The sequence below is a fragment of the Ailuropoda melanoleuca genome, chromosome 8, assembly GCF_002007445.2.
Source record: "Ailuropoda melanoleuca isolate Jingjing chromosome 8, ASM200744v2, whole genome shotgun sequence".
NCBI lineage: Eukaryota > Metazoa > Chordata > Mammalia > Carnivora > Ursidae > Ailuropoda > Ailuropoda melanoleuca.
In genome coordinates this window covers 105,439,910-105,462,040 of record NC_048225.1, presented here as the reverse complement: position 1 = coordinate 105,462,040, position 22,131 = coordinate 105,439,910, and the positions used below count along the sequence as shown (strand labels likewise).

General features: G+C 54.8%; 1 protein-coding gene and 1 long non-coding RNA gene across 5 annotated transcripts in view; one reads left to right on the top strand and one right to left on the bottom strand.

Annotated features, from left to right (window-relative positions):
* The first annotated feature begins 6 nt into the window (after positions 1 to 6).
* LOC109491277 lies at positions 7 to 7,647 on the top strand. Of its 4 annotated transcripts, none has more exons than XR_004627366.1 (4): positions 7 to 248; positions 374 to 1,502; positions 1,770 to 1,911; positions 5,807 to 7,647. It is a non-coding gene; the product is annotated as an uncharacterized LOC109491277 (long non-coding RNA). The 4 variants fall into 4 exon arrangements; XR_004627365.1 differs by lacking the exon at positions 5,807 to 7,647 and having other exon boundaries at positions 374 to 1,158; positions 1,436 to 1,502; positions 1,770 to 5,593; XR_002144617.2 differs by lacking the exon at positions 5,807 to 7,647 and adding an exon at positions 3,196 to 5,593.
* A 1,120-nt stretch (positions 7,648 to 8,767) lies between these two features.
* Positions 8,768 to 22,131, bottom strand: part of IKBKE (inhibitor of nuclear factor kappa B kinase subunit epsilon) — a 22,121-nt gene continuing 8,757 nt past the window's right edge. Inside the window, exons 12-20 of the mRNA XM_034667665.1 lie at positions 19,936 to 20,144; positions 19,711 to 19,823; positions 17,613 to 17,689; positions 15,039 to 15,078; positions 14,176 to 14,277; positions 12,796 to 12,892; positions 11,965 to 12,077; positions 11,656 to 11,727; positions 8,768 to 9,574 (exon numbers count right to left, since the gene is read on the bottom strand). Coding sequence (XP_034523556.1) covers positions 9,547 to 9,574; positions 11,656 to 11,727; positions 11,965 to 12,077; positions 12,796 to 12,892; positions 14,176 to 14,277; positions 15,039 to 15,078; positions 17,613 to 17,689; positions 19,711 to 19,823; positions 19,936 to 20,144 — 851 coding nt within the window. The 3' untranslated portion in view covers positions 8,768 to 9,546. The remainder of the gene's footprint in view (positions 9,575 to 11,655; positions 11,728 to 11,964; positions 12,078 to 12,795; positions 12,893 to 14,175; positions 14,278 to 15,038; positions 15,079 to 17,612; positions 17,690 to 19,710; positions 19,824 to 19,935; positions 20,145 to 22,131) is intronic.

The window sequence follows — 22,131 nt, the reverse complement described above, 5'->3', positions numbered from 1 at the left end:
CCCACGGGAGGGTGGGCGCCGTGGCTTCCCCTCGCCGCCGTCCCCTGGCCGGCCGGCCGCGCGGGGGTCGGACAGGCCCCGCCGGCGCGCCACCTCCCGCAGCAGCGCCGAGTCCCGTGACGCCGAGGGACGCGCGGCGGGGGACGCTTCCCAGGCTGACCGCGGGAAGCCGCCTCCGCGGCGAGCGAGGCTGGCCGCCTGCAACTTTCGCTCTTGCTGGATTTCCCCTCTCTCGGCAGCCCTGCCTGGTAGGATATTCCTTTCCCGGAAGACTGGGGTTATAGGATCCTGGGCCTTGGATGGTGAGACCGCTCCCTCGCGCCACGGCTGGGGAGAGCTTATCTTCCGAGGCCAAACCGTCCTCTCCCCACAGCTGCTCCAGGAACTACTGTGGAAACGACGGCCCCGAAAGCCATGCTCTGTAAGAGGGATGGACAGCGCACTTGTGGGACCCGAAGACGGATTCCTTTCTGCTAGTGCCAGAGCCGGCTTCATAACCTCCTCTGTCTCTCCCATTTATGCTCTGATTTCACCGTTTTGAAAGTCTTCATAATTTTTGAACAAAGGGCCCGGCATTTTCTGTTTACACTAGGTCCCACGGATGACGTAGCCTGTCCTGATCATCTCTTGTGGGCGGGAAACGGGACTGCTGGGTCTTTGAACAGGCCAGCTGCATGACCCAGGCCCTCTCCAGCCTCTACAGGTCTTTTTTGCCTGTAAATTAGTCTGGGAGTGGGAAGACAGGTAAATAATGCTTTTGCGATCCACCACTCAGACGCAGTGATCACTGGCTGTCCTCTTAGAATTTGGGGTTCAGTTTGGTTGATTTAACAGAGGTCACCAGCAACCAACTTTGGAAATAATCTAAATTCCTCTAGACCTGAGACGCACCCTCTTCCTCCCAGGCCAGAGATGGGACTCCCCCTAGTGTCTGGTAGGGGAATCTTCACTTTTGCTTTTTCTTTCCCGTGGAGGTAATTTTTAGGTAATTCCTAAAATTTCAAGAGTCCAGTGGCCAGGGAATTCCCAGCCCGCTTTGGTCCGTGGCTTCTCCTTCATGGTGGTGGCAGTCAGAGAGTCCTCCGCATTTGCAGTGGAGGACATGTGCCGGGTCCCCGGGTCGCACCAGAGGCTGGAACGTCACACCTCACTCAGGAGGTGGTTTCTGGGCACAAGGGAAAATAGCCAACCCCACAGTGTTACAGAGCAGAAGGCGTTGAGATGAGGGAGGGTGCACGATGAGCCACCCCTTTTACTCCCCTCCCCCACCTTTCCGCTCCCCGGTGTGAACCTTGCTTTCTCTCCCATCAGTGGTTTCAAACTTTGGCGTGTAATCACTAGGAGGGCTTGTTAAATCACAGATTAGCTCCACCCCCCCAGTTTCTGAGCCAGTAGGAGCTCAGGGCTGAGGTTTGAGGTGTTGCATTTTTAACAGATTCCCAGGTGGTGTTGCTGCTGCTGGCCCACAGACTCCACTACTCTAGATCTAAGGTGGTGATAAGGTGGGCTTCTCTGTTCTTTTCCCTACAGGGCAGCTGAGCGTCGGTGGACACACTGAGAAAAGCTCACTGGGGCGGGGGGGGGGGCGGCTATCCCTGAATGCTATCTGCTGAATGTTCACACAGGAAAGTACAATTTGCCTTTTTGGTCTCTTATTCCCACCTCGTCCACTTTTTCTGCAAACAGTTTTCTCGGGGTTGTTGCAGAAACCTGCTTTGCATATAAAGATCTGTGTGTATCCACCCTTTGTTATCCATCCATCACCACAGGCTTGAGACTCTTTGGAGGAGATCGCCTCTCCCAGGAGGCAGGGAGCTGGGTGAGGTCCAGGGCGTGGACCCAGCTTGAGCTCTGGGTGACAGCTTGGTGTGGCAAGAAGAAAGGACCTGGCGATGCACACATCACTGAAAGGTCAGTTCTGAAATGCCGTTTGTGAAAAAATTGCCAACAATCACCATCTCTGCCCTCCATCCCCCTTTCTGCCCCCCCAGGCATGAGTTGGGGCGGCCCAGCCCAGATCCCCTGGATGGAAGGTCTCATGGGATGAGTGTCTCCTTTAGCCCTGGGAAGCTGAGGACTGTCTGGAATAACCAGACATAAACCCCTTCCCAGCTGCCTGAGCTGCACAGAAAAATTGGTTTTCCCTTCCCGCTACAGCTCTGATTTGGAGGAATGCGGGTGGCTGTTCTCAGCCCTGAATGGCAAAGGGGATTGTGCAGGGCCAGAGCCCTACACTGGGCTTGTGGGATGGGAACGGAGATGAAGAAGGAGATAACTTAACCTCATGTAACCAACCCAAAACGTTTATCAAGTTTATCTTAAGGTTCATCTGCCTGAGCCAAGAAATTGAGGTTGGGAGAGGTAGTTGCCACCCCTGACCCCCAACAGGAAGCTCCCTGCCTGGGACTTGCCTTCTGTGATAGCGTCTTTCCCAGTGCAGTGCCCTTCTTCCCTGAAGGAGCAGCCCCTCCCACAACACACACACACACACACACACACACACACACACACACACTCGCAAGTCAGTCCTCCTTCCCCAGGGAGGAAATAGTAAATAAACTCGAGTCTCATTGGAGGGTCAGGACGATGCCTGGCGCAGTGTAGTGTGTGCTGCTTGAGGCTCAGGATTGTTGGGGTTGGTCTCTGGTCAGGCGGCCACCAGGGTAAGACCGCAGCGTCCGCGGAGACACCTCCACTGGGAATTTTTCCCACGTTTGCAGATCCTCTCGGCTCAGAGCCATTGACTTTTTTGTTTGTGACTCACTCCCAGAAGAGTAGGTGTGCTGTTTTTATTTTTGACCAAGGCGAAGAATTATGAAAGTAGTTTGAGTGTGTGGTCAGTGTGTGAGGTCACTTCGGAGGTGGTCCGGGAGCGTGTTGGTTCCTCCATGGGGCGAGCTGTGTCAGGGCTGTCCCCCCCCACCCCTGCTGAGCTTCCCAGTAGGAAGGAAAGGGGAAGGACAGAATGCATTCTGACTTTCTGAAGGGGAAGTTTTTGGTTTTGTTTGGCTTTGAGGCATCTGAAGTCGCTGAAATCCCCAAAGCATTTAGGGGACCTCCCAGTGATTCTGAGAGATCAGCTGTTTGCATAGGCTCACTGCACGGTCAGGACAGGACAGGTTATGCTTCGGTAGTAAACGACCTGCAAGTCTCACTGCCTTTAAACCAGAAACTTCTTTCTCACTGCTGTGACAGCCCTCTGCCGGCTGGCAGGGAGGCTCTTCTTCAGAGCCACTCTGGGCCCCACCGCATGAATATTGCCGGCCACCGTGCCAGAGGGATGCCAAGAGAGCCCTGAGGCTCCCACGTGTATAGCCCGCACTCCACAAGGGGAGCAAGAAGTGCAAGCCATCGTGTGCTCAGAATGGGGAAAGAGCCGGAAATATGTGGCAAACAGCACGACTGACCAGCGCAGCCTTCAGGGGCCCAGAGCAGTTATTCATTTAACAAGTAGCTGAGACCCGCTCTATAGCGGGCACTGTTGTCGGCACTAACGGTCCAAGAGTGGAACGGACATGTTCCTGAAGCTTCCGTTTTAGGGGGAGCCATATAACAAACATGCACACGTAAGTGTAATAGAATGTCAGGTCCTAAGTACTGTATGGTGAAAAGTAAAGCACGTTAAGAGGATAGAAAATGGCAGGGGCAACTCTTAGGTCAGGTGGCCAGGAAAGGCCTCTCCGAGGAGCAGACGTTTAAATACCGACCCGAGGGGAGTAAGCCCTATGTCTGTCTGAACAAGGGCAGTCCCGGCTGAGGCAACAAGAGCCCCGAACTTTCCCACACCTTAGGAACGGGAGTTTGTTCCAAATGCATACCCCCAGACTCCACCTCCAGAGATCCAGGGACTCTGGGTACTGGCCTGTGTTTTATAGGAGCTGATTAAGGTGCCTCAAAGACCCCACTCTGAAAATGCAAGCAAGGCAGTGGGCAGCTGGGATCGTGTGACCCCTGCATAGACATTTGAGGGGAAACGCTGTCAGCCTTGTTGAGTGCAGGGTTACAGGTCTGCACGCAACTTCCTTCCCTTGATGGGCAGCTTGTTGGACACAGAGCTCAGCCCCCCCAACCCCGCATGGAAGTGGAGAATGATGGGGGTCCGAGTAATGGGGGTCAGTCACACCTTCTATTGCTAGACTGTGAGCCAGGACTGTAATTACATGTTGTTGGAGAATTAAAATATTTGTAAAAGTCTCTCGTCAAATGCTATGTGTTATACATATTTACTCAAGAAATATGCATCCAGCGCTCACCATAGGGCTGGCACTTTAGGCTTGAATGACTTGATCTTCACAGCAACTCTCTGAAACAGCTGACATTCCTATTTTACAGATGAGAAAATCGAGGCTCAGAGAAGTCATGTGACTGGCCCCAAAAGGTGTCATAGTCTAGACTCAAATGCACGATTTTGCCTTTGCACTACCCAGCTGGTATGGTAAAAAGGGCAGTGTTTAAACATCTCTGATCTCACTTTGTAGGTGCAGTTTGAAGAATCAGCAAAATACTTCCCCATTTTTCTTTCCCTGTTGAAATCTGTTCAATGTTCAAGGTCTAATCCAAATGCCATAGAGCCCTCCCAGAGTTACCCAGGCCTGATCCCTCACTTTTTCTTCTGGGACCCTACAAGTCGCTTGCATCTCTAACACTCACATCATCCTGATGTGAGTCATGATTACATTTGTACCTTTTGCCTTCCCCACCTGGGTCTTGCTGGCCTTTCTGATTACACGGTACAGGGAAAGTAAGAGGTGCTCATCAAATGCTGAATGGAATGAATTCAGCTGTCAGCTGCCAACCAGTACCTAATTCAGAACTCATCTCTAAACACCCTTTAGGCCATGGCCCCTGCACCCAGGGAGGGAAGACGAGGAATTGCCTGGCCCAGCGAGAACAGAAGGCACCCAGCAACCTGCTGGGGCTGGGGGCAGTGGCAGTGGTGTTGGGAACTCTGTTTAAGACTCCTGTGCATCCTTCCAAGTTGATGGTTACTGGGGTGGATTTCTTGGCTCCTTGGCCAGGGGTGAGGGCTGGTGGGTCACCATCCCTTCAGGAGGATGGGTTTCCTCTGTCACCGAGCTCCAGTGCTCGGGAACATCTAGGTCCTTGACACTATTCAGGACAAGAGGACAAACCCGGGTGCGAGTGCAGCAGCGATGTCAGGTGTCACTCCAGGAAAGGTGTCACCAAGCAGGGTGCGGGTGGGTGGGGCCTGCCAGCCTTCAGTGGCGCCTCCCCCGTCTGCCTCTCAATTAGGGAATTTTTCCATCCCAAGTCACTCTGCCAGGCTCACGGTAAGACTGGTTTGTGTGTATGTTTCTTCTTTCCATGTGGAAAAACTCAGCTATTCCAGGCAGATTTGTCAGCACTTTCCCCCTCAGCCAGCGGGAGGCTCCAAGCCACAGCGACTTACATTCCAGCACTAAGCCCTCTCTGGGCCCATCGCTGTGGCAGGAAGCCAGGGACTGGGGCTGGGACAGACCACAGGAGCACCGCGGCCTGGATGGCCTTCCAGGCTATCCCTGCTCTCACCCCAGCTGCCCCACGCGTGCATGCACGTGCACACACACACACATACACCCCTGTCTCTTCCGGATCTCTCTCTTGCTCCCCTCATTTCTTCCCCCTTTCGCCCCTCATTCTCCTTCTCCCTTTCCCTGTCCATCTCTTTATCACTCCATTCCTCTCCGTCCTCCCTCCCACCCTCTCTCCTGTCCTCATTCCCATCTCTTGTNCATTCCCCTCCCTTGTCCCCCCCCCCCCGCCCGGCGCGTGCGCACACACACACACACACCCTGTCTCTCTGCAGAGGGTACAGGGAAAGGACCCAACTGCTTGAAGTGACTGCTGAAACTCGGAGCTTCCCAGGGAAGTAATCTGCAGCTACCTCAGGCCGTCCTTGCCCATTCCTCACCACCCGCCACCAGCGTCCCTTGGCTTACGGAGTCTCTGCAAGACGGAGGGAGAAGTGCCTGGAATCCCACCCTTGACAAAGTCCCTGAAGCGGCTTGGAAGGGAACCCCAAAGGGCTGGTTGTGGCGATCCTTTGAGGCCGTTCTGCCGAAGTGAGACAGCCCTATTGGAGCAAATGGCGGGTGCGGCGGGAGCGTGGTGGGGCCCTTGTGGGGCTCTGTCGTGTCCCCTACCCTGGCTCCCCTGGCCTCAGCTGTCAGGTTGGGGTCGGAGGTGCGTTTAGTCAGGCGTCTACCACCTCCTGCCCTTTGGCCTATGCTGGGCCATCCAAACGGCCGTGCAGGATATGGGCGGCCGCAGGGCTGTCAAGCGGCAGAGTGTGCGAGAGTCACCGGGAAGCTCATCACAAGGCAGGTCCCCGGGCCACACCCGCGCTGACCGGAATCCAGTGGGTGGTGGCCCAGAAACTGTGTTTTGAACCAGGACATCAGCCGAGTAGCTCCTGAGAGGCCGAGGCGTTAGCCCCGCAGCGCTAGGGCACAGAGGGAGGCACCAGGCCCTCCAAGCGGGCTGCCCTTCCCGCGTGGGGAGCTGGGACGCTCCCCCACATCCTCCTAGTGAGGCCCATTTTTAACCTGGCCCAGTCCGTTGTCAGAGGACGCTCGCCATGACTCTGAATGCCGTGTGGTTTCTTCCCAGACGTTCGTGACTGCACTGAGCCACTGCCTGGCCCGCTGAGACAAGACAAACTGCTTTTGAGCCTCCCCGCACAGGGGCTTCCGGCCTAGCGAGGTTGGGGTGGGGGGGTGCAGAGAACTCACATTGTGTTTCAGGCCCTTTGTGGAAATATCTGATCTATTCCTCCCTGCAACGTTGAAAGATAGCATCACCATTTCTCAGACGAGGAGGCCGAGGCACAGTGTTGCAATACGCCCTCCACGCAGGCACCTGAGAGTCATCTTTAAAATCCCACTTGGACTTGATGTAAAACCTGGTCTATGGTTCCCGGAGGTAAAACTCAAGTTCTTTATCGTGGCCTACGAGGACCTTCTGGGTCTGGCTTCTCCCTTTCCTCAACACCGACTCCCCCTAGAGCTGACGCTCCATGCACATACTTACAGCTCCTTCCATGCACGGTGTGTGCTGTTCCCACTGCCAGGGACGCCTGCCATGCCTTCTTCACTAGGTAACCCCACTCACCTGCCAAGGCTGCGCTCCGGAGCCTGCGGTTCCCCAAGTCCTTCCCTGACGCCCTCCCAGCCTGACCTCAGCATGGCCCCCCCGAGACGGTGCTGTCCCTTGAGCTGTGCATTCCTAGCCCGGCACTCTCGTCATGAACCCGTCACGGTGAGCTCCTTCAGGGCAGACAAGCCATGACGGTCACCTGTGTGGCTCCAGCACCGGCAACAGCCCAGTAAGGGCCTGGGACATGGCAGGTGTTCAGGGCACGTCTGAGGAGCCGAGTGAACTCTTCATTTTAAGTGTGAAGTTAGGAATCATGACAGAGAACAGAAAGGGAATTTTAAGAGGTCCTTGGACACCTGAGGATCTTACAAGGTTCTTCTGGCCACGGGCCTTGGTCCCTTCCTCACTCCCCGCTGACAGAGAATCAGAGCCTCTGCAGAAGCTTAAATGGGGGCAGGCATCCACGGCAGGGGCTCGGCCCCGCACGGGAACAAACCGAAGCCTCTGAGTATGTCTCTGCTGGGCTTCTCTCGTGAGAGCATAGAGCCTGCATCATATCATCCCCCAAAAATCTGCACTTGGCTTTCAGGGATCCCCAGGCTCTTCTGCTGAGCTCCACCAAGCATGTGGGATCCAGAGGTAGCCACAGCTGCCAGGGAAAATCCATTCCGGGACTTCCCTGCAGGGCCTCTGATGAGCCAGAAGTGTCAGCCGAGCTTCACACAGGCAGAGCAGACCCGAGGTGGCCCAGGGCTCAGGGGCAGCAAGGCAAGCCGCTGGCTCCGGGGGCCCCAGAATGTGAACCCATTGGGCTTAAATGACCCCATGGACACACCCCCCCCCAAATGGCATACATGACACCACTTAGGCTCGATGCCAACAACCATCCCCCCTCCCCAGAAACCCTCCCCTGGGTCTTTAGAGGATGCTGGTCTTTTCCATAGAAAAGTAGCATGGAGGGGGTCAGAGTCAAGGACCTGGGCTTCCTCACTTCTGCCCTGCTGGGTCACGAGGCCGTGGAGCCTCTGAGAACATGGAGGCTTCATGAAGGTGGGCAGGAAAGATTTCTGGGGTCATCTAGAGTCAAGCATAACGTTGTTTTCATTCTACTCTCTACTCTACTCTCCCACAGCCTGGGCTAGGGGGGCAGTGCAGCCTGGTTAAGGGAAGGCTGGATGTGGTACGGGGGAATGACTAAGTTTGCACAAATCTGACTGTCCAGGCACCATTCCAGCTTCTAGGCAAAATGAGGGAATACTCAAAATGACCCATAGGAGTGCCCGAGCTCAGTATTTAGGACACAGCCTAGGTTTTGAACTGGGGCGGGGGGGGGGGGGTAAGCACTTAGATGGTGGTCTTGAAGGGGAGAAGAGAGAGATCTCCTTTCTCCCCCAGTCCCAGGCCCCCTAGACAGCTCCCCCAAATGGCTGGGGGGCAGGAGAAGGAATGGGAAGGTAACCCCTCCCAGCAGGATGCCATCTTCCTCGGGCTCTTCCCTGAAACTAGGGTCCATTTAGGGGAAAGGCAGGGATCAGGAAGTGACCGGTCCCGCCTCCATTTCCCAATCCTGTCCTCACAGATCCCCACCCAGCGCCTGCTGGGAGGCCAAGAGCACTCTGCCAAGAGCCTTCCCCTGCCTCACAGACACTGCCCAGAGAGAGCCACTCAGAAATAGAAAAGAAGGCCATGTTTATTCCACTTCTCGGAGGTACAGCCTCTTATCTGCACTTACAGGCCTGTGCTCACTGCTGACCGCAGCTGACTGCACCTCCCAGGGCCTGACAGTGCCTCAGGGAGAGAGACGAAGGTGGGGGTGCCTGAGGCCCTAGCACCGGACCTGGACCACCCATTCTCTCAACTCTGCCAGGCTCTGCCAGACCAAGAGTAGAGGGAAAATCAGGCTCTGTGATGCCCGGGGCTGAGAGCGGGGACCCTCAGAAATCACAGGACAGGGGAGGACTCTATGTTCAACGTGGAACCCCTTAAGAGGAAGGAAGACTGAAATGAGGTCGTTTGACCCAGCATCCTAGGGAAACCCCCAGAGGCCTCCTCTTCTGTTCCCTGAGAAGTGAAGACCTGTAACCCAGAGGAGGTGGGTGGGCCGGCCGACCAGAGCCTCTTCTCCCCACAGCCTGGCAGCTTCGGCTCTACAGGCCGCGGCAACGGAGGAGATGGACCTGAGCCTGCATGAGATGCCAAGGTCAGCCTAGGCAGTGGGTCCTGACAGAGATGGCCTGGTGCCCCAGGTCCTGCCATGCTGCTTCCGGTAGAGAGGCAACGGAGGGTAATGCTGGTGACGTCTCCCAGCTGTTGGCCAGGAGGGAGGTAGGCTGATGAGGGGGACCAGACATCATCCTGTGTTAGGTCCCACACTGCAGGCAGGCGAGCAGTGTTGGAATGGTTCTAATGCTTCAGGATGCCGGCCACCCCACGGAGCTCAGAGATCAGGAGTCAGGAGCCGGATGGGGGCGTATTTAACCTGTAAGGAGAGGGGGAGGTGAGCTTCTCCCACCAGGGTGGAGAAGCCTGCGGGCCATACCCAGGACCCATTCAAAGCCATTCAAGCCTTCAGCTACCCCCTGTCGAGTCTTTGACCCCCGACAAGAACTCTCTGGTTCTCGTCCCTGACTATACAGTAGAATCACCTGGGGTTGGGGTGGGGGGCGGTTTATAAAATCCCCCACCCCCGTTGGCACCCAGAGTCTCTGGAGGCAAGATCTGAGAGAGCTACCCTCTTAAAAGCCCCCCTGGTGAATCCAGTGCAGCCGAAAGGTCAGGAGGAGGGGAAGAGGAATTCAGACCGTTTCTGTAGGCTCTCTGAATAAGGAAGTAAAAATTCACTAAAATAAAGTTTTGAGCTATCTGTAAATAGACTCCATATCACAGCAAGAAAAATTTATGTTGGCACTAAAATTAGAACTTCCTGTCCATGAGGGTTGTTTTGCAAAGAATCTTCTCCTTGCGGGTCTTTAAGCGGCTGGATTCTCCCCTTGCTGGAATGGGACGCGGAGGGGATGTGTCCTCGAGGATACTCTGCAACTCTGGGGACAACCACAGGCTCTGCTCCCGGCTCCCCAGCTTGTGGCCCCAATTCCAGGGTCCCAGACTGGCCTGGCCTCTGAGGAACACTTAGCATTTAGTGAGCCCCTCCCTCTGTTGCCCCTCCCATCCCCAGCACATGGCAGATCTCATCCTAGTTCACCCCTAGTTACCACCAGGAGCTTGGGATCATTAGTCCTACTTCACAGGGGAGGGAACTGAGGCCCAGAGCTGAGCAAAACCTCCCGGGGTCACGCAGTCCGGAGCCAAACCCCCGGAGTCTCTGCAGATTATTTCCACTGTGCCACTGGTCCTCCCGTGGGGAGGTGACAGACAGAGGACGGTGGGGAGGCTGTGGAGGTGGGCGCACGTGTGCACGTAGGACCAAGTGTGTATGTACGTAAACAGGCCACGGAGCTTCAGGGCAAGGACCACCCCCGACGCTGAGATAAATCCCTCCTTCTCTTTGGTGTTAAAAATGTGCTTTATAGGGGCACCTGGGTGGCACAGCGGTTAAGCGTCTGCCTTCAGCTCAGGGCATGATCCCGGCGTTATGGGATCGAGCCCCACATCAGGCTCCTCTGCTATGAGCCTGCTTCTTCCTCTCCCACTCCCCCTGCTTGTGTTCCCTCCTTCTCTCGCTGGCTGTCTCTATCTCTGTCAAATAAATAAATAAAATCTTTAAAAAAAAAATGTGCTTTATAAGGGCGCCTGGGTGGCGCAGTCATTAAGCGTCTGCCTTTGGCTCAGGGCGTGATCCCAGCGTTCTGGGATCGAGCCCCACATCAGGCTCCTCCGCCAGGAGCCTGCTTCTTCCTCTCCCATTCCCCCTGCTTGTGTTCCTGCTCTCGCTGGCTGTTTCTCTCTCTGTCAAATAAATAAATAAAATCTTTTAAAAAAAAATGTGCTTTATATAAGCATGACTATTAGATGGCAGGATTTTTCCACCTTTAAATTGCTTACTTGGTTATATGAGAAGTTGGTTGCTCTGTTATTCCCCAGCTTTCTTTTGTGAATTTTACTGGTGCAAAAAATCCAAAAGTCTGAGCCCTGAGGCGCACTCCCTGTGTCCTCTCCAGCACCCCTTCTTCCCCTGAGGAGGGGGGTCCAACAGGGGCGCGATCCAGAGTCCACGAGGCTGCAGCCCAGTGACTCTGGGAGCCTGTGCGTGAGGCCGGAGCCCAACAAGGCCAGTTAGCCCAAGCACTGTGCCGCAGTTTGCTGGCACATGAGACGGAACCCAGAGCAGCACTCTGTGGATGGCGGTGAAGGCGGCAGGAGTCGGTCCAGGGGAGGCATGGGGCAGCGGGCACTTTCACAGGGAGCAGGACGCGGCCACAGTGCCATGTGCCTGCAAGTCCCCCTCTCCAACTGCACTGAGGCTCGCGTCCTCAAGACTATAGTGAAAGCCTAACCCTCACAAGGATGGCGACTTGCCTGCAGACGAGGCCAAAGCTCCGGTGGGACGGGAACATGGACACCTGTCATCAGCCCTCCCCGTGCACAGTGGGAGTGCCTTACCCTTCAATGATGCGGTTGTTGTCCTGAAGGTCGAAGGCCAGCAGCTTCATCTCATTGCAGAGTTCTTGCATGCTGTCCGAGGCAGAGGCAAGAGAGGCGTCTGCGGTGAGCCCAGAGTTGTCCTGCCAGCCCCCTTCCCCAGGAAGCCCACCACCCAGACTGTCTTTATCCCTGCCTCTGGGGCCTGAGGCAGAACCCCTCAGGCTTTAACCTCTGCACTGTACCCCTCTCCCACCACTGCCTTACACACACACACACACACACACACACACACACACATGCGTGCGCACCCCTCTTTCTAGCACTTACTGGAAAACCAGGTCCGTCAGTGCAGGGCTGGGATAGGGGGCTGCCGGGGATGGTGAGACCTGAGCCTCCTTTGCTCTGTCCTGAAGGAGCTGGTTAGATAACCGGTCAAGGATCTGAAGGGAAGCCACACTTTAGTCAGGTGGGATGGGCCACGGGTGTGTTTTTTTTTTTTGCAAGGGAGGTGTGAATAAGGGTAAGAAAAGGATAACAAGATGGCCCCTAATCTGCATCCCGGGGGCACCCAGAATGCCCAAGCCTTTCCTGCAGGTCCCTCCTTCCCATGCCGGGAGCGCAGCTGATACACCCACCCTCACTTGTTGGTGCTTGCATTTAATGGTCCAGATGGCCAAGTTCTCCTCTGGATCTAAGCCACACCTCAATGGCCCAGCACGAGCCGGGAGCTACCAGGAAGGGGCAGGGCTGCCCAGCCGGCCTCTGAAGGAACAGGGCTGCTGTGGACACTGCAGGCTGGGGACCAGAACATTCTCAGAGCTGTCTGTGTGTTGGTCTCTTTCCAGAGAGCAGACCAAAAGACCAAGGAGGGTTCCCATTGCCTCTCAGGAATAGCCTGGAACCTCTCTGGCTACACGAGGCATGAAGATGTCCTAGCATTCTGGAAGCTCTGTCCTTGCAGTGACCTTCAGTCTGACATCACCAGGAAGTGCACATTTGTGTGTGGGCACGTTTGTGTGCCAGAGACCTCCTAGCCACAGCGTGCTTGGACGCGGCCAAGGGCAGCCCTGCCCAGAGGCAGGGGAATGGCCCCAGGTCCCCAGGGCGCCTGACTGAGCCGGCTCCTGCAGCGGCGCCGGGCCCCTGACTGGCTCGCACCTTGCTGAGGCTCTCCTGGACTCCCTGGGCTTCCGTGTTGTGGGCAGCCATGGAACAGCTGACCATGCGCAGATGGTTCCTGGTCTCGTGCACCTCCCTGGAGAGAGCAGATAAAAAATCCGGGCTGGGTTTGCTCACTCTTTCCGGGCACCCATTCAGCTGTCCTTCAGGTCACCTCACAGACTTGGGGGAAAGTGGGAGCTGAGCGGTCCTGGGCATGTGTTCCCTCACTGCCTCTGTCCCCCGGGTTTGTCCTCAACTCTCCTCTGTCCCACTGGGGGAATGCCGATGACACTTCTCACTGAGGCTGCCAAGGGTCCCGTCAGAACCCCAGGGGGAGCAAAACCACATGTGGCTGGGGCCCGGCACCCGTGCCAGTGAGGACGAGCTCAGGGCCAGGCTAGGCTCCAGAGAGGCCGAGGACACCCCAGCCCAGGGCACTTCATATGGGAGCTGCCCCATTGCTGGAGCAAACCCAAGTCAGGACTCTTTGAGGAATTCTCTTTTTCTCTAAGTGGAGGGAGGGAGCAGGAACATTTGCCCCATTGCACAAAAAGGAAACCAGTCTGAGGACAGACAAGCGGGTGGTGGATTCTCACCCCTACCTACACATTAGAATTGCCCGGAGGTGCTTTTAAAATGCTGATAAGCAAGCCTGACTTCAGACCAATTAAATCAGAATTTGGGGTGGGCTAGGGGCAGAGAAGCTGTATTCTAATGGGAGGGTGGGTGAGTGCCTGGGTCTCAGCCCTGGAACAAGCCCACAAGTCATATGGGCCTGGGAACCTGCCTTCTCTTCTCAGGAGGGGCCAGTATTCCCACAGGCAGAGAAAGGAGGGAGGGGCTCAGTGAGAAGGAAAAACCCAAAACTCCTCTAGGGGACAGTGTGAGAGGGTTCTATTTAAGGGGCCTGTGCCTGCCGCTGTGTCCCTGACCATTGGAAGTCTATAAGCCTGCCTGGCCTCATCCCAAAGGGATCTTGAGTTCTCCCCAGAGAAGGGGTTTCCCAGCACACCCACCCGGGAACATGGAAAGAACCCAGGTTTTCAAGGCAGTCATACTCAATACTAGTCGTGGGTCTGCTACTTACTAGCTGTGTAGTACTGAAAATAAGACCTGTGCTCTGAGCCTCAGTTTCCTCATCTGTGAAAGGGGGTGATGGTATCTACTGCGTGGGGTGCATATCGTGGGGCTAAATAAGCTAACGTACAGAAATCACCCAGGTGTACGAAACCACATTCTTTTTTTGCCTTTGTTCCTTTACGACCACCTCCCCTCAGTCAGGGCTCTGCAAATCCCAGGGTTCTCTGAAGCCTGAAGGGGCCAAGCCAGGAAGGGCCCCGGGGTCTGTGAGCCCAGGGGGGAGGGCCAGACTGCTACCTCATCCACATGCCGTGAGTGACCAGGGATGTCTGGTACTTCTGCACACACTTCTCCTGGAATACCTTCAGAAGTCTTTTGGCTAGACGACTAAAATTCACCCTGAAAAGACAGGGACACCGAGGCACAGAGATAAGCAGCCAGACTCACCTGGGCCCATGCCTGGCATCCCTGGGTCTCCACCAAGGAGACCTCCTCCAAGAGCTGGCATCCCCAGCAGGGCTACGTCTCCAAACACGGAGGAACTGAGGTTCACACGCGTGAACTGGGAAGATCAGAGCGGCAAGCACACAGAACACAGGGACAGAGAGATGTGGGAGAAGGACCAGGGCATCTCAGGGAACAGACACACTCAAGCTCAGTCCTCACAGGGAAGGCGAGATGCTTCCGGAGCTTGAGAGAGGGAGAGAGTGTGTAAGAGTCAGGGGCGGGCATGGAACTGGTGGGGAAGTGAATCTCCAAATAACCATTTAAATCAGGGAGGGCCTCCAGGAAGATGAGTGTCTACAGAACAGAGGAGCAGAGAGGAGCACAGGGAAGGTCAGAACAGGAAGCAGGAAGCAGTGAGCGGTAAATCAGGGAGGACAGTTAGAGAAAGAAATACTACACACGATCTTGTTCGTGCTGGAAATAAATCCAACGACATCAAGTCCACTTTGGAGAAAGCTCCGTCTGAGTCAGCTACCCAGTCTCCCTCCCCTGGCCTCAGATAACCTGCCCCAGACACAGTCACCCGCTTTGCTTCTGCCCAGCTACAGCCTGGGAGCAAGACCTTCATTGTGTCTTGTTGGGCACAGCGGATGGCCCCTCCTGGGGACCCCCGGCCTCCCGCTCACCCACCTGCCAGGGGACAGGCTACTCACTTATCCAGCTTGTGAATCTGCTCCTCATTGTAGCCAAGCCCTGAAGGAAATAGGGAGGAATGATGTCACCTGTCCAATCAGTCAGCAAAACAGAATGCCACAAGTACTCGGGGACAGCTACAAAGCTGAAGACAGCTCAGCCTGGCCTGGGGGAGCTTGCAGGCCCATGGAGCCAGGAAGGACAGGGGAGTCAAACGGGAAGCACTTTGCCAAGTAGGGGCCACAGAAGCTGCAGAAAAATTGCTGCGGGCTCCTGGGGCCAGGGCTGGAGAGATGAGTACTTGGGGACCATCTCAGGTGGGAAGTGGTGGATGAGTGGGCCTTGGAGGATGTGCAGTCAGCCCCAGCAACTCATCCAACACCCCTCCCAGAGGGACTGAAGCCGGCCGCCTGCGGGCCCCACCCCAGACCATGCAAGCTGGGGGCTCTGTAGCCATGAGCTGGATAAATCAGGCCACCACCCTGTTTCTCTCCTTCACCCTCCATCTCCCCGTCACGGACCAGCCACTTTCGCCAGAATCGCTGGTTCTCTGCCTTGGCCCGCTGGTGCGGACGCTCACCGCGCTGGGGAGATGCTGCCCCCTGCTGGGCTCCGAGGGAATGGTCCTCCCAGCTAGAGGCTTCCCTTGCTGCCTCCCACCCAGTTCCCTGACCCCAGAAGCCCCTCCCTGGGCATTTCGGCCTGGGCCCTGCTCTCGGCCAGCTGAGCACTCGTGAAGTCCCCGCTGCGAGCCCCAGCCGGGCCTCCCAGTCGCAGGAGGCTGCAGACACGTGACTCGCCGCACAAAGCTGGCTGCCCCATCCACCCTATGTGACACCCAGGACCGGTGTGAGGGGAGAGAGAAAACCAGCAAGCATGTTTCGGAGGGGTTAGCTGTCAAGGGTTATTCGGCCTTTCATGTTTAATTTGCATGAAGGACTCTTGCAGACCAAAAGGGGCAAAAGTCTTGGAGGCCATAAAGCGGATTGGTTAAAAGCCTCAGGACCAGGCCTGCTTGGGTTACTTAACTTCCCAGGGTCTCAGTTTCCTTATCTATAAACGGGTGGGGGGGGGGTAACGGTGCCTGGAGTCTTTACAGGCGTTAAATAGGTGAAGATCGTGTGCAGCCCGGAGGACTGCGTCCAGTGCGTGGGCAGTGCCCAGAAGGCGGGCGAGGCCAGGATGACCGAATCCCGGTGATGCAGGCAGAGAAGCCTCTGAGATTCGCCGAAATCGCAGCTAAAAGGGCCAGTGGGGCGTCAGGAATGGGAGAGTCTCAGTTTCCCCGGCTCCTGCGCTGCTCTCCCCACCCCCTCCACGGCCGGACCCTAGAGGCAGGCCGGAGACTCCCACGCAGAGACGAGGGTCTAGATCTGTAGTCCGAGCCAGCGGCCACCTGCCACCGGCCACACGTGGCTGCTGAGCTCCTGGCCTGTGCCTAGGGCGCCTAAGGAGCTGAATTTTTATTTTAATTTCATGAATTCAATTAACTAAAAATTTAAAACTAGAGCAGTGTAAAATATTGTTTCCCCAATGAATGCAGCTTTATCGCTTTGGTAAGACGACAGTTCTGTCGGCTAAAAAATTAGCTTCCGAAGACAGATGTGCTATGAGTGTCAAATACACACAGGACCGTGAGAACTTAGCACAAAAAAAAAAAAAATAAGTGTAAACTATCATCTCTTTAATAATTTTGTTTATATTGATTACATGTGGAAATGACAACTTGGATGTATTGGGTTAAATCAAACGTCTTACGAAAATTAATTTCACCTGTTGGTTTCTACTTTTATATTTTGGCTACTGGAGAACTCAGAGTTAGGTACGTTGCTGGCATCCCATTTCTATGGGACGGTGCTCATTAGATACTCCTAGAGCTGGAGAACTTGGCCCTCAAGCCCAAGGCCTGCAGTCCACATGTCAGCAGAAGCCCAGGGCGTGGCTGGTGAGGGAGCGGGCTGGTTCCTGGCGTGTGAGCCCCTCAACCCCATGAGTCAACTGGGGTCTCCCAGGACCCCCCAGCCCAGCCCGCCCCTGGGTTCCAGCCTACCGTGCCCCATGATGGCGGTCACCGTGGGCAAGCAGCCGCCCGTCCCTGAGCCTGTAAATGAGCTGCCCCTGCCCAGAGGTCCTCTGTGAGGACAAGCAGAGAGTGCAGCCAAGTAGCTGGCCCGGTGACAACAGGATATTTCTTCAGACCCTCCCTTATCAGGAAAACCCGGCTGTTTCAATGAGCCAAAGACACAGCAGATAGGGAAATGTTCCTCAAACTAGAAAGTGCTCTGCAGAGGCGAGGGCTTTCTTCCAAGGGCCGCCTCTCCTAGAACAGCCAGGCTCCGGCCATCTGAGCCCCCCATGCATGCTGTCCATGCCTCTCACAGGGCAACAGGCACAGGCCCCCAGTCCCTCACTGTCTCCGGGCAGCTTAGAGGCGTGGACACTGCCCTATGCCGGGGTACACTGGCGGCACACAGTAGGCCTTCAGCAGCCACACAGATGGCGCACAACAGCCTGGATAAGCAGAGGGAAGGAAGGAGGAAGGGAGGGGAGGGAGAGCACAGGGGCGGGGGGTAGTTTGCTCTCCCCAGGCTCACCTGGCCTCATTTTGGATTTCTTGAATTGTTTGTAGATGAGGTTCATCTTGTCCAAACAACACTGAATCTTCTGGATGCTGTAGGCAGAAGACAGGGACCAGGCAAGGGGAGAATCAAACAGCACAGAGTAAAGGGGGAGGGAAGGGGATAACATGGCTTCTGGGGGTGGGGGTAGGGCAGAGGAGCTGTCTGCCTGCAGAAGGAGCCTCATTGCCACAGCTTGTTTGAGGTCCCGTGGGGCCAGCCAGCCACCTCTGATTCCCAGATTCCCATGTTTATTCTTTCTCTCTGTCTCCACCCCCCCAACCCACACACACACACTCCAGGTGTTTAGTCAGAGATTGAGAGAGACAAAAGCCAAGCAGGGTAGGCCACAGGAGAATGGCCTTTGCTACACTAGAAGGCTTGAGAACAGAACCCAGGCATGAGTCTGGGCCCTGCAAGCCTGGCAGGGCCCGCTGGGGATGGGAGTGGAGCAGAACCCTCTCTCCGGGTGGCCTGGGACAGTAGAAGTAGGGCCCTCTCAGTCTAGCCAATGCCTGGCACACAGAAGGTGCTTAAATAATGAATCAACAACCCCTGTTTAAAACAGGAATGAGGGGCGCTTGGGTGTCTCAGTTAGTTAACCGTCTGCCTTTGGCTCAGGTCCTGATCCTGGGGTCCTGGGATCTAGCCCCTCATTGGGCTTGACCGAGCCTGCTTCTCCCCCTACCTGCTTCCCTTGCTTGTGCTCGTTCTCTCTCTGTCTCAAATAAATAAATAAAATCTTAAAAAAACAAAACAAAACAAAACTCGGATGAATCCATGGTCCTCAGTCCCGCCTGGAGGCAGACGGATGTGGGAGATGACCTCTCAAGGACCTTCACCTCCTGGGGTTTAAGGTCAGTAGAGTTCTTCCTTCCTCTTTTCGGGCTGGATACAAACACCTGAGATGTTGAGTGTGTGTGTGTGTTGGAGGGGTGGTGCTCTTCCCCACCCTCAGGCCTGTTTAGCTCCTCCTCCCTCCTGAAGTCGCTCCCAGTGACCCCTTCTCAGCTACTTCTGGAGCCGGACTCTGGGCTGGGGCCAAGTTGGGTCCCAAGGTGCTGTGGGTCCCAGGCACCCATCCTTTGGAGAATTTGGGGTGAATGAGACCTCAGATCCAGTCTTTATCCAAAAGACTCAGGCCAGATACATTCCAAATTCAGAATTGTCTTTTGATTTCAGAAAGGCGATTCAGCAGATATAGGCTATGTTGTGGGATAGCCTGAGTGGGGTCCGGGGCAGTAACCCTCGTCCAACACACTCAACCTTTAGAGAACTGTAAGAATATCCACTCTAAGTGGGATAAATAGACTAAAAGAAGACTCATGTCAGAAGACGGAGGTCGGGTTTTGCAGCCAAAACAAACAAACAAAACCCTACGGTTTTCGGAGCTCTTTGACCTGGGAACTGAGGGCCTGGGTTAGGCATCCCTGTCAGCACTGACCGGGGTAGGTACTGAGGAGAATGGGCCACTCTGGTCAGGGCGGGGTCCCACACATCAGGCTGTTGGGGGGGGGCAGGTGGGCATTTTTATGTCTGTTGAATGAGGCTTTTGAGGGTGTAAATCTCTGGTCTAGGCCCAGAACATAAGCTTTGGAGGTAGGCAAACCCGACATGAAGCCCTACCACCGTCATTTGTCATGGACCGGCTGCAACTCAGGCCACATTAACCTCCCGGAGTGAGTTTCCTCATCTACGAAAGGGGCATATTAGCAGTAGTGGCCTTCTGGGGATTAAATGAGATGGTAGAAGTAGGAGGGCCAATCCAGGGAACGAGTAGAGCAAGGGTTCAGAAGAGGAAGAGAACAAAACTATTCTTTCATTTAGAACCATTGCACCTGCTAGGAATTCTAATTCTCTCTCTAAACTCCCAGAAGGGGGCAGGACCCCAGATGCTTTCCTCCTCTGGCCAGTCTCACAGGGGTGGTCTTGCACATTCTTGGATCCCATGCCACTACCCCGTGCCCCAGCATCCTCACCAAGATAAGGGAGAAAGCATTCCTAAAAGGGCTACTGGACTGTCCGAGCTGTGCGCCCCTGCCCCTACCCCACCAAAGAGGAAAATCCCACAGACCTTCTGTCCGCATGTACCTGATCCCGGTTCTTCAGCAGCTCAGAACTCAGGTTGCTCAGGCGCAACTGGGTCTCTGTGATCCTGTGGGAGCATCTGGAGAGGGCCTCTGCCAACTGGAGGACAGAAAAAAAGGCAGACCCCGGAAGGGTCCTCAGCTCGGGGTTCTGATGGCAGCCCGGCTGGACCACTTTCCCCGCCCCCCCACCGCCCCGCTGCCTCACTCACAGCCCGCAGCCTGGACTTCAGCTCGGTCACTCTCTTCACCTCCTCTATCTCAGGCGTCCCAGACACACTGCTGAACCTCCAGGGAAGGACAGAGAAAGGACACGGCTGGGGGATTGGGAGGCAGAGCCCCACGACCACGTTAGGAGTATGACATCTTTGGGACAGCCTTGCTGGCTTCTGGGATATCTGGGGAGTTTTGTGGTTGGATCAGAGGAACCAACCTCAAGAGGTCCCTACTCACCGAAGTCGTACCGTTGTTGAGCACTGCAAAGAATAAAGATGGAGGCAGATGGAAACAACGCGAAGCTATGAAAATTCATGAGTCCATGCAGCAAGGCGACTGTTAATGAACTCCTTACTAGGAATATTTATAACTAAAGGAAAAGAATGAAATTCCTTTCCAGTAGACTGCATGTCATGATAACCAATAACTTCCTAATGAAGGATAAGCTCTGTATTACAGAATATTAGCCAATCATGTTCTGGGACTTGGACTATTAGCATCGTGTCGCCCCCAGTGAAGTTATTCGCTTGGGCATGGCACTAAAATCCGCGATTACTGATTCAGGCACGGACAGGGAAAATGTGACCACATGGGAGAGGAATCAGACTGTCCGCACCCAGTGTTGGGAGGAAATTAAATGTACTCGGTGTCATCTATGATGTATTTAGCCAAAAAAAATGTTCCACTTGACTCCATCCAGCCTTCAGAACTCTCAGTTTATAAGAAATGTTNTTGGACTATTAGCATCGTGTCGCCCCCAGTGAAGTTATTCGCTTGGGCATGGCACTAAAATCCGCGATTACTGATTCAGGCACGGACAGGGAAAATGTGACCACATGGGAGAGGAATCAGACTGTCCGCACCCAGTGTTGGGAGGAAATTAAATGTACTCGGTGTCATCTATGATGTATTTAGCCAAAAAAATGTTCCACTTGACTCCATCCAGCCTTCAGAACTCTCAGTTTATAAGAAATGTTGGGAAAGAAAGAAAAAACCCCACAGGGTATAGAGGAATCCCTAGAGTCCAGAAAGTGGGACAATGGGTATTTTCCCCCCAAAATGCTGGGGTCAGGAGCGAAGAGGGGAGAGGCAGTCTGTCGAGATTAAAACAGACTTAAAGAACATAACAACCAGACACAAAGTGCGGCCTTGGATTGGAACCTGGTTGGGATAAAACCAGCTAAAAAAGGAAAGTCGGGGGCTAGTTAGAGAACCTGGAGTACGGCTGATTTTAGAGGAGATGAGAATGTACAGACATGGGGCTGGAGAGCTCATCAGCTGAAAACAGCGGGTTACAAGAGTGCAAGTGCTATCGAATCTCACGTTGGTTCATATATATACGTCAACACCCAGCGGAAGACTACCCAGAAGGACACCTACTACTACCATGTCACAATCTAGCTCTGGGTGGCAAGGACATGGTATTGTCTAAAATATATTTTATTTTATTTATTTATTTGACAGAGAGAGAGAGACAACGAGAGAGAGCACAAGCAGGGGGAGTGGGAGAGGGAGAAGCAGGCTCCCCGTGGAGCAGGGACCCTGGGACCACGCCCTGAGCCGAAGGCAGACGCCTAAAGACTGAGCCACCCAGGCGCCCCAGGACATGGTATTTTTATTTTGTTTTTGCTTATCTGTATTTCCCAACTTTCTACAATTAGCGTATACTATTTCTATTCCAATAATAATTGGGGAAAGAATCCTGTGGCCTTTGGCTTGGGAATGGTGTTGGCGCAGGGGGAGGGGACGAAGGGGGGAAGAGGGAGAATTAGGAACGCAGTGGAAGCTCTATGGAGGCAGGAATTCACCCTTATATCCTCAGTACCTCGCAAAGTGCTCGGCACACAGTAGTTCCTCCATACGTGGTTGTTGAATGAATCAGTGAACGTATAAATGGATTTCAGTGCGTGCAATGCCTGCTGGCAGAAGCAGCTGAGGCTGACCTAGTCCAGCCGGGCAGAGAGGCAGGGGAGACCGGGTCTGAGCGCTAGTCCTAGCTGCCCCCTCACCCATCTTGCAGGATCTGGGGTCGGTCACTTCAGCTCTGCAAGACTCAGATCTTTGTGCATGTAACGGAGAGATAAGTCTCTGTATTTGTGGGCCTCGAATAGGACCTCAGAGCTAAGACCCTCAGCTAGAGAGCACAGATACACACATTTTGGTGCTGGGGGAAGCATGGCGGAGGCGGGGGA